The sequence below is a fragment of the Erpetoichthys calabaricus genome, chromosome 5 (assembly GCF_900747795.2).
Source record: "Erpetoichthys calabaricus chromosome 5, fErpCal1.3, whole genome shotgun sequence".
Taxonomy (NCBI): Eukaryota; Metazoa; Chordata; class Cladistia; order Polypteriformes; family Polypteridae; genus Erpetoichthys; species Erpetoichthys calabaricus.
Window position 1 is genome coordinate 127,020,698 of NC_041398.2, and position 16,437 is coordinate 127,037,134.

Here is a 16,437-nt window from a genome sequence, read left to right on the forward strand (position 1 = left end):
GACGAAGCGGTAATGAAACTATACTGAACTCCTTTATCTGTTAATGTTTATTATTAACAGGCTGAAATGTTAAAACAGAATACATATGAGTGCTCAAACTATGCGTGTACAGTTCCTCCTCCTCATAGTTAACATAATGAACACTGGGAAAGGCTCACACTGATGACATAATATTACACAGACAAAGGATTAGTGAAGCTGTTAAAAGATTTGGCATCCATGCAAGCAACAGTAATAATGAAACAAAATAATAAAATAAAAAAATAATGTACAAAAAAAGATAAAAAAATCAACACAATGTTCTAAGAATGATGATTAAAAAAGGATATAAAAACAAACAATATGACTTAAGGGACTACTTATACAGTACTATACATAAGGTCTAGATCGATTTACGACCGGTCCGTCAGAAAATAACATGGTCGTAAGTTGACGACCACTTATGTACATATTAATATGATTATATAAAAGCCCGTGCAAAGTATGTTATGTTAAAACCAGCTTCCACCCATACAAGTATTTAGATATCTTCACTTGCTGCACACTGTATTGTGTTGTAGATTTAATTTTAAATCAGAATCAGAATAATTGGCCAAGTATGCACGCGTATAAGGAATTTGACTGTAGTTTTGATGACTTTTCAGTTATAAGTTACATAATCGACATACACACAACAGGTAATCACACACCTGAGATTAAAAAAGAAAAAAAAGTGTGCCATTTTTTCCCCATCAATCTATAACTCAATAACCCGTGATGACAAAGAAAAAATGTTTTCAGAAAGTTTGCAAAATTATTAAAAATTAAAAACTGAAACTTCTCATTCATATAAGTATTCAGGTCCTTTAATTCAGTAGTTTGTAGAAGTTCCTTTGGCAACAGTTACTGTACAGCTTTGCGCCTTTAAGGTAAGTCTCTGTAAGCTTCACACGCCTGGATTTAGGCAGTTTATCCAATTCATCCTGACAAATCCTCTTAATCTTCATTGCATTGTATGGGAAGTGTCTATAAACTGCCATTTTCAGATCTCTCCACCAGTGTTCTGTGGGGTTTAAGTCTGGGTTTGACTTGGCCCGAAGCTACTTTAGCATTATCTTCGCTTTTATCTTTGTGTGACCCTTACTCTCATACCAGTCTGCCCAGGTTAACACTTTCAGTAGTACATATCTCCTGACAACACAGTTCTATGGATCGTTAAGACACATGAGTCACTCCCCACCACATCAGTGTCGCAATCTGGGGAGAAAGTATAAATTAAAGGTCTGTTTATGCAAGCAGCATTACATTTCCTAGAAGCAAAACATTAAAAAAAAACTCATTGAAACCATGCAAGGACCTGTGCTGTTTAAGCAGTTCTTTTTTAACAGCTGTATCTGTAATAACACAGAATATTATTTATATTAGCAAGTATCCCTAAAAGATTACTTTTATATCATTTTTATGCTTCTTTTAGTATTTAATTACTATCTAAACCAGCAATCAATTAAGTAAATAAACATAGAATGGATTTTAATCATTGCCATATTACAGTTTTTATTTTATGTCCATTAAAGCTCAAATGAGAGTTACCTTTGATAACCTAATTTTCATGTTGTAGGTACAAAAGGATTAAATGTGTGATGGCTTATATTACAAGTATCCTCCTGTATAGTCAGCTTTGTTGTGTACCATGTACAGTGGGGCAAAAAAGTATTTAGTCAGCCACCAATTGTGCAAGTTCTCCCACTTAAAAAGATGAGAGAGGCCTGTAATTTTCATCATAGGTATACCTCAACTATGAGAGACAAAATGAGAAAAAAAACCCCCAGAAAATCACATTGTCTGATTTTTGAAGAATTTATTTGCAAATTATGGTGGAAAAAAAGTATTTGGTCAATAACAAAAGTTCATCTCAATACTTTGTTATATACCCTTTGTTGGCAATGACAGAGGTCAAACGTTTTCTGTAAGTCTTCACAAGGTTGTCACACACTGTTGCTGGTATTTTGGCCCATTCCTCCATGCAGATCTCCTCTAGAGCAGTGATGTTTTGGGGCTGTCGCTGGGCAACACGGACTTTCAACTCCCTCCAAAGATTTTCTATGGGGTTGAGATCTGGAGACTGGCTAGGCCACTCCAGGACCTTGAAATGCTTCTTACGAAGCCACTCCTTCGTTAACCGGGCGGTGTGTTTGGGATCATTGTCATGCTGAAAGACCCAGCCACGTTTCATCTTCAATGCCCTTGCTGATGAAAGGAGGTTTTCACTCAAAATCTGACGATACATGGCCCCATTCATTCTTTCCTTTACATGGATCAGTCGTCCTGGTCCCATTGCAGAAAAACAGCCCCAAACCATGATGTTTCCACCCCCATGCTTTACAGCAGGTATGGTGTTCTTTGGATGCAACTCAGCATTCTTTCTTCTCCAAACACGACGAGTAGAGTTTTTACCAAAGCATTCTATTTTGGTTTCACCTGACCATATGACATTCTCCCAATCCTCTTCTGGATCATCCAAATGCTCTCTAGCAAACTTCAGATGGGCCTGCACATGTACTGGCTTAAGCAGGAGGACACGTCTGGCACTGTAGGATTTGACTCCCTGGAGGCGTAGTGTGTTACTGATGGTAGCCTTTGTTACTTTGGTCCCAGCTCTCTGCAGGTCATTCACTAGGTCTCCCTGTGTGGTTCTGGAATTTTTGCTCACCGTTTTTGTGATCATTTTGACCCCACGGGGTGAGATCTTGCGTGGAGCCCCAGATCGAGGGAGATTATCAGTGGTCTTGTATGTCTTCCATTTTCTAATAATTGCTCCCACAGTTGATTTCTCCACACCAAGCTGCTTACCTATTGCAGATTCAGTCTTCCAGCCTGGTGCAGGTCTACAATTTTGTTTCTGGTGTCCTATGACAGCTCTTTGGTCTTGGCCATAGTGGAGTTTGGAGTGTGACTGTTTGAGGTTGTGGACAGGTGTCTTTTATATTGATAACGAGTTCAAACAGGTGCCATTAATACAGGTAACGAGTGGAGGACAGAGGAGCATCTTACAGAAGAAGTTACAGGTCTGTGAGAGCCAGAAATCTTGCTTGTTTTGTAGGTGACCAAATACTTATTTTCCACCATAATTTGCAAATAAATTCTTTAAAATCAGACAATGTGATTTTCTGGATTTTTTTTCTCATTTTGTCTCTCATAGTTGAGGGTATACCTATGATGAAAATTACAGGGCCTCTCTCATCTTTTTCAGTGGGAGAACTTGCACAATTGGTTGCTGACTAAATACTTTTTTGCCCCACTGTGAACCATTTCAACTTAAGGCCAGTGTTAGTTATTCTAGTAACTGAACTGGTTAGAATTTTAAGAAAGGAAATGAACAGTGGATGTTTTTTTTTTTTTAAATGTTAGATACTGTATGTAGTGTATGGTTTGTAATGTTTTATTTTTGCTTATAATTTTTATTTTTTTATACAGATATATTGAAGCTCTAGTTCATTTTGCAAATAACCAGCACCCTGCCTCAATCTTAGATTACCTTCATGCCAAGGTATTACATGAAGCCTATCAGATTAGCAAGTCTACTGTATCTGACTCTGTAAGTACTTTTTAAGGTTTCTACGTCTGTGAATTATCATAGATACTAGCCCTAATAATAGTAATATGTAGTATTACTAACCAATAGGTTTTATGAAAATGATTTTAGATTTTTTTTTTTAAGTAAACTTCTGTTTCATATCTTAAAATGGCAACAGCCAGAGACATCAAATTTCTGAATCACATTCTATTTTTTTGTATTGAATGTATGCTAATGTGTTGTTCTAAAATTATATTTATTAGGAAAATTGGCCATGAAATCTTTTCAGCCAATGAAAAGATTGAACTTGTATACAGTTAGTGAAAAGTGGAGCAACATGTATATTTGCGTTTCCAATTTCACATAAATGAATTAACCAAAGAACAGAGTAGGAGTCATCAAACAGATTTGCCCTGGGCTAAAATCTTGCAAAGCAAATTGTCTTTTGAACAGCTTCCCCATAACCCCTTTCCCCCATACATACATACATACATACATACATACATACATGCATACACACACACAACTCCCCTACTTTAACAGGCACACTCCATCATTTACTCCTGGACACTCTTGTACAGTCCTTCACTCTTTCATGTCACACCCATAGTAAGTCATTTCAAACCTATTCAGTTTATATCTAGGTGTGATGAGAAATGTCAAGCATATGTTGCACTGAATTCATTGTTCTGTTTTTATCATTCCAAATTAGTAAACTTAAGAATTTAAATTCATACTTTTTCTCATGAAATTTCACAGTGGCTGCACTCAAGTAACTTTTATTGACTGTCTAGGAAAAATATCCAAAATTCATCTAGCATGTTAGCTATCAAAACGAGTTAGCTTGTAAATAATAGAGAATTATTAATTCAGAATGAAAAGTATGTTTTGTAATGCTGTCTGATCTGCAGTTAAACAGTCACTATTGTAAAAGAGGAATATATGCAGGAATATGGCTCTTTCAATTAATTTTGTCCACCATATTGAGACCATACAAAATAAAGTTGGAAGTCTTGAAAGCAAGTTACAATCAGTAACTCAGCAACAAGCAAAGAGAGCTTCCCTCCAAGCTAATTGGAAGGTGGGCAAGCACAATAAAACATTCACAAATGTAGAGGTAATAACAGAGTGTATTTGAGGTATTTTTTCAGATCTTGCTTTTGATCGGGCAACAGGCATAATGTGACATTCATTTTGGCTTTGAGTAATTCTTTGATTGATGTAGCAGGATTTTTTTGGACATAAATTGTGCTGTGTATGATAAGAATCTTCACAACAGCAATTAAAATACTTAATTTCCTGGAGAAACTAGTAACAAATAGAGCAAATTAGGACCTTCCGCTCAGCTGGTGTCTGAAGCAATAATGCCTCAGAAATTAACATACTGTAGCTAACTCCAGACTAAGTACTGTATTGTTTATAAAAAAATAAACTAACAGTAATGTTTGCATATTATAACAACACATAAATTATCAAGTGCAACATTTGTAGAAATATTTTCTTCAATTGGCATACAGTGTGTTTACTTTCAAATTAAAAGGAGTAAAGGTAAAGTATTGTCAAATGCATTGTGATCTGCATTGAAAACACAATTTCTATATTAGAAATAATAGTTACCTTGTTGGGTAACAAGTATTAATAGATATTTTAAAGACTGTTTTGCTTGAATTTGATTGTAGCAACATCAATCTATCTATCTATCATAACTTAAAACTGAGTTTTGTTCTGATTTTTTTAATTTTTATTTTAATTTATAACCATTTGTTTATTGATTAATAATTATCACTTTTTTCAGAGTTCAATGAAACATGAATCTAGAGGTTCTAAGACGGACAGTACTGCACCTACATGTACAAACTCTGGGCATGTGCAAAATGATCTTTCTACAAAACAAGACAATGTGAAAATTAAAGGTCTTCAGGCCAATGTTTCCATTCCAAAAGTAAGGATTACTTTATTGTTTTAAATACTATCTGACACCCTTTGTCAAGTACAGTTGCACCTTTCTATCTATTTAATTCAAATACATCGAACAGTTATTGCATGTGGTGGGTGTATTTAAAAAAAAAAAAAAAAAAAAAAAAATCATACATTCATCAGACTTGTGTATATTATGTTAAAAGAACCTAGTGAAATAAAATGAAAGGTTAATTCTTAAATTGCCTGAAACATTTTTCAAACAGTGCTGCATTACTATGAGGAGCTAAAATATAAAAAATAACTTAATTTAGGAGGATAAATAGCAAATTGAATAATTAAATGTAACAGAAGTTCTATATATTGTCACAAACTCCACAAAGATCCATAGCAAGGTTTGGGGCAGCCACCCGTATATTTGGTTTTCTGGCTGCAAATTGACGATTAGTGATAGCACTGCTGTGCACAAAACCAAGTCAAAAACAGAACTGAGGGAACAGGGAAAAGGTGGAAGTTTTTAAAGGGGAAGACAGGAAGTGAGGTCAAAGGGGTCTGGCTCATGAGGGGTCTTCAACCATAGGCTCGAGTCCGGACGTGACATCACAGGGGCCGGTGACGTCAAGAGGGCCAGGTGGAATCTCCCATGAATGGTCTGCAGGCAGGGAGAAAAAGAGTCGGTGCACTCTGTCACATCCTGGTCTGATTCGGAATTGCCCTTACTCAAGCCCTTTAGCTGCCTCCCATGCGCAATGTATGACAATATGTAAAAATAAAATAAGACATTTAAGGGGTGAACACAGGATTGGTTGTGTACTCAAGTGAAATAGAGTAAGTATTATTTCATACTGATTTATTCACTAGTTTCAATGTTGTTAAAATATTTAACTTTGTATCATTACCTGGCTTTTTTTTTCATCATAACCTGCAGAATTATTTATTCATTTATGTATATACAGTGGGGGAAAATAAGTGTTTTTCTCAGTAAATATATTTCTAATGGGGCTATTGACATGAAATTTTTACCAGATTTTGGTAACATTCCAAGTAATCCACACATGCAAAGAAATCAAAACAAATAAGTCCATAAATTAGGTTATGTATAATAAAGTGGAATGACACAGGGAATAAGTATTGAACATGCTTACTGAAATTTATTTAATACCTAGTAGAAAAGCCTTTGTTAGTAATAACAGCTTCAAGATGCCTAAAGTACAGTGGAACCTTGGTTCACGAATGTCTCGGAACACGTACAAATCGGTTTACGACCAAAAAGCTCGTCAAACTTTTGCATCTGTTCACGACCACACGCTCAGTATACGAACAAGCCAGTTTCCCTTTTGGCTTGTACGTGTTCAATCTCTCCCTGTGCATTTCCTGTGCAGCGAGCAAGAGAGAGAGAGCGCGACACACACATGAGAGAGACACACACAGGCGCGAGAGAGAGAGAGAGACACACACACACACACACACACACACATGCACACACACACACACACACACAGGTGCACGAGAGAGAGACACACACACACACACACGAGAGAGAGACACACGCACACAGGCGAGCGAGCAAGAGAGAGGGCTGGACGCATAAGGTAGAGAAGGCAGTTAAAGAATGCACTGGGCTTGTTTTTGTTTTCAATTTTGTTTACAGTGATCAGTTCGTAGCTTGCATTGTTGCAATGTTACTTTTCTTGGTGGTTTATTAAATTACAGATTTTTTCAAATGTTCATTTTTTTCCCTGTGCTTAAAACTCATTAAAAAAGTGTTTTTAGCCAGCGGTTGGTAGCGCTATAGCGTAAACTATTGCAGTATTAGTTTTCTCTGTTGTTCAAGGTTTTCTCAGTGTTATTCAATGTTTTTACATTTAGTTTACTATTACGCTGTGCATTCTATGGTTTAATTAACTATATTTGTGCTTAAAAACTTAAAAATAAATATATATATTTACATACAGTTCGTATGGTCTGGAATGGATTAATTGTATTTACATACAATCCTATGGGGGAAATTACTTTGGTTCACGACCAAATCGGGTTACGACCAGAGTTTTGGAATGAATTATGGTCGTGAACCGAGGTTCCACTGTATGGAGAAACTAGTTGCATGCATTGCTCAGGTGTGATTTTGGCCCATTCTTCCACACAAACTTTTTTCAAATGTTGAAGGTTCCGGGGGCCTCGTCTATAAATTCTGATCTTCAGTTCTTTCCATAGATGTTCAATTGGATTCAAGTCAGGTGATTGACTGTGCCATTCTAGCAGCTTTATTTTCTTTCTCTGAAACCAATTGAGAGTTTCCTTGGCTATGTGTTTGGGATCATTGTCTTGCTGAAATGTCCACCCTTGTTTCATTCTTAGTATCCTGATAGATGGCAGCAGATTCTTATCAAGAATGTCCCAGTACATTTCTCCATTCATCCTTCCTTCAATTATATGAAGTCTGCCAGTACCATATACTGAAAAACAGCCACACACCATGATGTTCCCACCTCCAAACTTCACTGTTGGTGTGGTGTTTTTGGGGTGATGTACAGTGCCATTTCTCCTCCATACATGGTGTGTGCAGTGACTTCCAAAGAGTAAAATTTTGGTCTCATCTGACCAGACCATATTCTCCCAGTATTTCATTGGCTTGTCCAAATGTTGTGCAGCAACTTTAAACAAGCTTCAGCATGCCTTTTCTTCAGCAGTGGAGACTTGTGCGGTGAGCGTGCATAGAGGCCATGGCATTTGAGTACATTAGTTAGTTTTATTTGAAACAACTGCACCTGCTGATTCCAGGTCCTTCTGAAGCTCTCCGTGAGTGGCCCTTGGCTCTGGAACAACTCCTCTGATTATTCTTTTGATTCCTTTGTCAGAAATCTTGCAAGGAGCACCTGACTGTGGCATTCAGAAGTTTAGAAATACGTCAATAATCAATGCCATCAGTATGTTTTGCAACAATAAGGTTGCGAAGGTCTTGAGAGAGCTCTTTGCTTTTACCCATCATGAGATGCTTCTTGTGTGACACCTTGATAATGAAAAACCTTTGCATAGGCCATCAATTAGGACTAAATCAGCTGATATTAATTTGCACTGATAGGGGACAGGATCCTTTATAAATACTGACAAATATCAGCTGGTTTCTTGGATTTCCATGCCTTTCTTCACCTCCATGTGTTCAATACTTTTTCCCTGTGTCATTCCACTTTATTACACATAATTTATGGACTTATTGTTTTGATTTTTTTGTATGTGTGGATTACTTGGGTTGTTAACCGACATCTTGTGAAAATTTCATCGGAATAGCCCCATTAGAAATATATTTACTGAGCAAAACGTTGACATGTTCAATACTTATTTTTCCCACTGTATGTATGTATTTATGTATGTATGCATGCATTCTGTCACTGATCCTATGTTAACCACGCTGAAATGTGAGTAAATCAGTATGAAATATTAGTTAATGTATTTCACAAAATATGCAGTCTGTATATTATTTAATGTTTATCCATTCTATTCACATAGACAGACGAAGAACATGCTAAAACAACACATTAACCGGGGTAGGATTAGATCCCAGTCTTCTAAAAGTAAAAGGTATCAGGGTTTAGCAATGTACTACTTGCTTCCAAGTTGTCAGAATTTGCATCATTATTTTTTAACACTTTCTACATGTTCTAATGACTCCTTAAAACACATAAGTACGCTTAAATTTCTGATATGGAAGCACCTGAGCATTTTTTCTTACTAGAAAAACTTGTATTTTGCAGTAATTTCTTAAAGGTTTCTTAACAAAGTTTTGTGATGGTGGTGTCACAAAAATGGAATAAACCAAGCTGGAGTCCCTTTTTTCATTCTGGTATAATTATGTCTAACAGTTAGGTCTAACTGTAATCTAAATTATTGGACAAAAATAGATATCTTTTAATGCAAGAAATCTAAGTTTCAAATTGATATAAAGCAGGGTGCCACAGAGTAAATTGCGCATTTTATTTTCTAAACCACTATCCCATCAAATACAGTGAGACGATTAAGCTTATAAATTCTTGTAATTACCTGTGTAAATCACAGTAATACACAAACGCAATCCATGTAAACTAATAACAGATATGCAGTTGAACTTCTTTTAGTCATTAGTGAATACATCATTTAAACATTCACAATGTACTATATGTAGGAAGCAAGATGTGAACCTCAAGGCTGTTTACCACAAAATCTAATTTTGAGTCCAGTCAATGAGATGAAATTGATTTATGGGCTGGTGAGTCCCTGCTCAATAAAAAAGCACACAAGATTGGTTACTGTAGGAGTCTATAATTCTCAAGAAATATTTGTTCATGTAAATATTGTCACGCTTGGGTCACAGATTTGCACAGAGACACAGGAGGTTGTAGAAAAGAAAGGAACTTTATTCAAAACACTGCAAACAAACATTTGTCTCTTTTCAAAAGTTGAAACGTGCTCCTCCATGACAATTCAGAGATGACAGTTTTACCAGGAGGAGAGAATGTCTGGGAGAGGGGTAAGGAGAAGCAAGAAATCAGTTTTAAGTAACTGAGAGAAGCCCGTACAGGCTTTTTGACAAGGCGGAGTACTGCGCGGGAGGCAGATTACGCGACAGAGCCGGCCAGAAGGGAAAGGAGAAATGTGAAGGTAGTCTAAACCCCTGCCCATCGAGTAACCTAGATAATGAGTCTCAGACATACCTAGTTTACATTTCTTCGGGTTAGCAGTTAATCCAGCTTGTTTCAGGCTATCAAGTACAGCTTGTAGGCGTTGTAAATGTGAATGCCAGTCATCGCTGAAAATCACCACATCATCAAGATATGCTCCAGAATATTCAGAATGTGGGCGCAGTATTTGATCCATCATTTGCTGAAAAGTCAAAGGGGCCCCATGAAGACCAAACAGGAGTCTAGTAAATTCATAAAGTCCATCAGGAGTCGCAAATGCTGTTTTTTCACAGCTGTTAGCCTCTAGAGGCACCTGCCAATAACCCTTTGTGAGATCCAGTGTGGAAATATAGGTCGCCTGACCCAGTTTTTCCAAGAGCTCGTCCACCCGGGGCATTGGGTAAGCATCGAATTTAGACACCTTATTCAAGCGTCTAAAATCGATACAAAAACGAACTGAACTGTCCGGCTTGGGGACTAACACAACCGGAGAACACCAGTCACTTTTGCTTTCACGAATCACACCTAGTTCCAACATCTTCTTGACTTCTTCACACACAATATTCCTTCATGCTTCGGGAATACGAAATGGGCACATCTGCACCCGAACACCGGCTTCAGTAGTGATTTTATGTTCTGCTAAACTAGTGACGCCTGGCAAGTCTGAAAAAACATCAGTGTTCTGTTCTATTAAGCTTAATAACTCTGTCTTTTGTGAATCAGTCAAATCGTTGCCAATGACAACATCAGTCTGGGAAACAGCACTTAAGGTAGTGTGAACCTGTTGTCTGTCTTGCCACTTCTTTAAGAGATTAATGTGCAAAATCTGAAATGGTTTTCGTCTACCAGGAATTCTAACTTTGTAATTTACTGGTCCCATACGCTCCTCGATAACTGCTGGGCCCTGCCATTTAGCTAGGAATTTATGTGGGTCTGACGGTATTAATACTAAAACACGATCGCCTGGCTTGAATTCACGAAGCTGACTGCGTCTATCGTACAGACGTTTTTGTGTTTCTTGTTCTCGTTGTTGATGCTCTACAGCAATAGAAGAAAGTCTGGAAATTCTTTCTTGTAAGGAAACTATTCGGTCTGCAAAACCCTCTCCAAGCGAAGTTGTTTCATGTCCTATTCATTCTTCTCGAACAACATCAAGGATGCCTCTTGGACGCCTGCCAAATAACAGCTCGAAGGGACTCAAACCGGTGGATGCCTGCGGCGATTCCCGTATAGCGAACAAAAAAAAAGGCAGGACGGTGTCCCAAGTTGTGGGATCATTATGAGCAACTCTTCTGATCATTTGTTTTAAGGTTTTGTTAAACCGTTCAGTCAAGCCATTAGTTTGTGGATGGTAAACGGTGGTACCCAATTTCTTAATAGCGAACCGTTTACATAATTATTTCATCACACGAGAAGTGAAAGGTGTCCCCTGATCAGTCAAAATTTCTTTAGGAATTCCGATATTAGTAAACATTACAGAGAGAGCTTTGGCTACCGATGAGGAGTTTGCCTTTTTCAAAGCAGTTACTTCTGGATATCGTGTTGCATAGTCCACTAACACCAGCATATACTGGAAACCATTTTTCGTTTTAGGCAAAGGTCCTACAATATCTAAACCAACCCTCTGAAAGGGAATATCCAAAATAGGCATAGGGCAAAGGGGGGCCCTTGTAGGTTTTTGAGCAGAGACAATTTGACAGTCAGGACATGAAGTGCAGAACCGTTCAACATCTTTTCCCATATTTAGCCAATAAAATCGTTTCGATAAGCGCTCTCTGGTTTTATCAGTCCCTAGGTGCCCTCCCAAGATGTGAGAATGAGCCAGCTGTAAAAGAATTTCCCTATGACCCACAGGTACCACTAACTGCTCAATAAATTCCCCCAACAAGTGGTCCGAAATCACCCTGAAAAGACAACCATCTTTCTCCAGAAAGTGTGGTGTTTTTAAGCTTGCGCTATCTCGGTCTTGGTAATAGGAGTCACTAGCAGTGTAAGCCTGCTTAAATGCATACTCCAATGTGCTATCAGCACGCTGCAAGTACATAAAACCCGGCTGTTTGCTAGTACTTGGTTTGGGCTCTGAGACATTTACAATTTGAGAGGATGTAGAAGGGCCATTGCAATCTGAGAAATTTTGGGAGGAGTCTTCCGCAGACTCACTTGAGAGATCTGGTTCAGTTTGTAAATTGTGATCTAAATTGTTTCCAACTGCCACCAGTTCTCCGTCACCCATCCCCTCCCGAATAGGTTCAACAGGTGAATCCACCGACGATCGGTGTTCAGCCATTAATATAGGAAAAAGAGTATTCCTCCTGCCTATCAGCAAAGGCCAAGGGCATGCATGAATCAGAAACAGCGGACCACACTTTAAAGTAACGACCCTTATAAGTTAAAGGAAGAAGTAAAGTCTCATAGTTCTTAACATCTCCATGTACACAGCGTATGTTAACAGTCGCAGTATTTCTATGGTAACTGTCGTCAAGACAGTCGCGTCTTACAACACAAAGATCACTGCCTGAGTCCAACAATGCTGTCACCTCCCGGCCCCCGAACTTCACCGAGAAAAATAAGGCATCTTTCTTTTTCGACGGATCTGGGATATTCGAGCAACAAACCTCCGCTATGCCAATTTCCATTGAACGAGCTGGAGACAGACGACAATCCCTCACCAAATGACCAGGTTGATCACACCGGAAACATCTTCGTTCAGCGGGACCAACTTGGCGACGTCCATGACCACGACCTCTTTCTCCAGAAGCAGGCATCTCATTCACAGGTGCACCAACTGCGTTTCCTGGAGGTCTAGCCGATGATATCCGATTATCAGTTGCTGACGTTTGACGACGTTCAGGTCCACGGTCAAGTTGACGAGGATACTCTGGGTGATCCCTTATAGGCTTAAACACAGGATACGGAGTAGTGAAGCCACCGCTTGTTTTGTAAGCCAACTGCGAGCCTTCTAAATGTTGGGAAATAACATCCAGTGATTCAATATTGTGACGAAGAAACTCATCTCTGATGGGTGCAGGTATTCCAAACAACACTATGTTCATAACAACCTTTTCAATGATGTGCTCTATCTTTTCTCCCTCAAACCAACATGGCACTTTATGAATCAAATTTTGTATCTGTGCACGAACGGATTTCTCCATATCCAGCCTCCAGTTGTAAAGTGCAAAACCTTTCGACAAAAATGTCGTGGCTTTTTTCAAAACAATTTGATCTTTCAAAAAATCATAATCGGCAAGTTTTTCGTTAGGTACACTTCGTAAAGAAAGAAGGGCATCACCAGACAAAAATGGGGTGATGATAACAGCCCAATGACGTTTGTCCCAACCCAACAAAATCGCCACTTGTTCAAAAGCCAAAAGAAACAGCTCCGGGTCATCAGACGGACCCATCTTTGACAGCACATTCTTAGCATTGTCCGGAAACGGAGGCAAAGGAACAACACGTCTAGCGACTTGCGCAGGAGTTGGAGGACGTTCGGAATCCAAATCATCTTCTGGATCGTATGGGAGAGGAACATTCTGGGCGATTTGAAAAATGTATTCGGCTTCCGCTTGTGCTTGTGCGTCCATCTGTGCAACCACTCCTGGTACCACTTGTCACTCTTGGGTCACAGATTTGCACAGAGACAGAGGAGGTTGTAGAAAAGAAAGGAACTTTATTCAAAACACTGCAAACAAACATTTGTCTCTTTTCAAAAGTTTAAATGTGTTCCTCCACGACAATTCAGAGATGACAGTTTTCCCAGGAGGACAGAATGTCTGGGAGAGGGGTAAGGAGAAGCAAGAAATCAGTTTTAAGCAACTGAGAGAAGCCCGTACAGGCTTTTTGACAAGGCGGAGTACCGCGCGGGAGGCAGATTACGCAACAGAGCCGGCCAGAAGGGAAAGGAGAAATGTGAAGGTAGTCTGTCTATGTTTCCTAGGGTTTTTCCCAGGGGCGTCTGTGTCTTTTTGGGGGTACGATTAGCTTCGCAGCTCACAGTATATATATATATATATATATATATATATATATATATATATATATATATATTTGCAGTTGGAGATCCACAAAGGGAGAAAAAACGAATCACGTATCATAAAATAGTTTTATTCCTGAGCTTTCAACCCCTATCAGGGGTCTTCATCAGAGGATAATGCTTAGACTTACAAGAATCAAAGGCAATATATAGCAACACATTCAGTATTGGAGGTGGGGTGGTTGGCGGTGACTAAGTCAGTATGATCAAGTTGGGGGTGGGTGTATCGTTTAATTAATGTGCATATGTCCTTCTTAAGTTGGCATATGCTGGGTTTATGTCCAAGTGTCTGTTGATGGCGTTTAATGCTAAAAACAAGAAATCGACAACCAAAGCACGAAACGCAGTTTATAGTATTCCATGCAATTCTTGCTCAGCTGTATACATAGGACAAACGTCAAAAAAAATCTCAACACGTGTACAGGAACATCGCAACGCCGTCAGAAGAAAGGACGCACTATCTTTGATATATGCACATACTAAATCGACAGGACACACATTCAACTGGGACAACGTAAAAGTAAAATTTAAGGCCAGTACAAAAAGCGCCAGAGAGTTGGCCGAGTCTTGGCTATCAGATGAAAACGCCATCAACAGACACTTGGACATAAACCCAGCATATGCCAACTTAAGAAGGACATATGCACATTAATTAAACGATACACCCCCCCCCCACCCCCTTGATCATACTGACTTAGTCACAATCCCCCACCCATCCCCCTCCCCCCCCCCCCCCCAATACTAAATGTGTTGCTATATATTGCCTTTGATTCTTGTAAGTCTTAAGCATTATCCTCTGATGAAGACCCCTGATAGGGGTTGAAAACTCAGGAATAAAACTATTTTATGATGCGTGATTCGTTTTTTCTCCCTTTGTGGATCTCCAACTGCAAATATGCAAACCGTATCACAGACCTTCTCTTCCATATATATATATATATATATATATATATATATATATATATATATATATTCCTGTATAAAGGTGGAAAAGACAGGCAAATAATTTCTTAAAGCCTGGGTATTAACCAATCCACAGTAAGACATATTATTTTTAAACTGTCTACAAACAGGAAATTCAGTACTGTTGCTTAACTCTCTTAAGAGTGGGCATCCTGCAACAATCACAGCAAGTGTGTAGCATGCAGTACTTCAGGAGGTGTAAAGAAGCCTGGGATAACAGCAAATAACCTGCAGAAATTTCTTGAACTATACAAATTCTATGTTTGTGTATAAAAAAGGATAAGATAACTTTGATCAAAAGCAGTGTTCATTGAAAGATACCATGGAGGAAAAGACTTCTGTCCAAAAGAAACATTACTACATTGCTATTTAATTTTTTCTAAATACCACAGTGTTGTTCTGCAGTGCTTCTGAGACATTGTTCTGTGCACAAATGAAACAAAAATCAAACTCTTTGGCAGAGGTGCACAATGCCATATACACACAGCATACCAGTACTCAAGGTGAAGTGAGTCTCATCGTTTGGGCTTGCTTGAACGGCTTATTGTCATTGAAGGAGCAATGAGTTTAAAAGTTTATCAAGATATTTTGGAGGAGAATGTCAGAGTAGCAGTCTATTACTTGAAGCTTAACAGAAGTTTGGTGATGTACAAGACAATGACCAGAAATGAAGGAGTAAATCTGCAACATACACTGTTCCAGTATTTAAATCATTTCATTATTTATAGTTTCAGGTAGTTGTGAGTAATCTATTATGGTTATACAGGAGGTTCCCTGAACAATTTTTTTTAAATTTATTTATGGAATTACATTTATTGTATATTATGTGCTGTCTTGTTGTTATGCTTAATGCTGTATTACTGTAGTTCAGCAAGTAAATCTTTGTTTTTTTACAGATGAATCTCTGCCTGTTACAAGCTTCGGTTGAAGAAGGCTGTCCCTCCAATTCTAACAAAAATGTGACCCATGTTTCCTTGGTGGCATTATGTTTTGATAGGATAGCTACTCAGGTTCGCATGAACAGGTAAAAGCTTTTCCCTAACATGTCATAATTGATTTATCTGTTATATAGTACAAAAAAAACTTTGTCTTATCATTGGCTACATGCTTTTAGAGTTTCCTCAACATACAAAAACTTTGTATTTTTTATGTAAAAGTACAAGTTAAAATGAGTCTACATACAAAAATGTGAGAATTGGTTAAATGCTGTAGTCTAAATTCTGAAATTAAATGTTAATACTATCAAAGAACTGGAGACAAACAAATAACCTTCTTGTACTCATTAATGTCCAGGTGTTATAAGTAGTGCACAATATTTA

The 16,437-nt window shown here is 38.2% G+C and overlaps 1 protein-coding gene across 10 annotated transcripts in view; it reads left to right on the forward strand.

Moving 5' to 3' along the window:
* Positions 1 to 16,437, forward strand: part of kiaa1109 (KIAA1109 ortholog) — a 371,922-nt gene that overhangs the window by 194,373 nt on the left and 161,112 nt on the right. For all 10 annotated transcript variants that reach the window (XM_051928377.1, XM_051928381.1, XM_051928382.1 and 7 more), the window contains exons 32-34: positions 3,454 to 3,574; positions 5,349 to 5,495; positions 16,015 to 16,142. In XM_051928377.1, the coding sequence (XP_051784337.1) occupies positions 3,454 to 3,574; positions 5,349 to 5,495; positions 16,015 to 16,142 (396 nt within the window). The remainder of the gene's footprint in view (positions 1 to 3,453; positions 3,575 to 5,348; positions 5,496 to 16,014; positions 16,143 to 16,437) is intronic.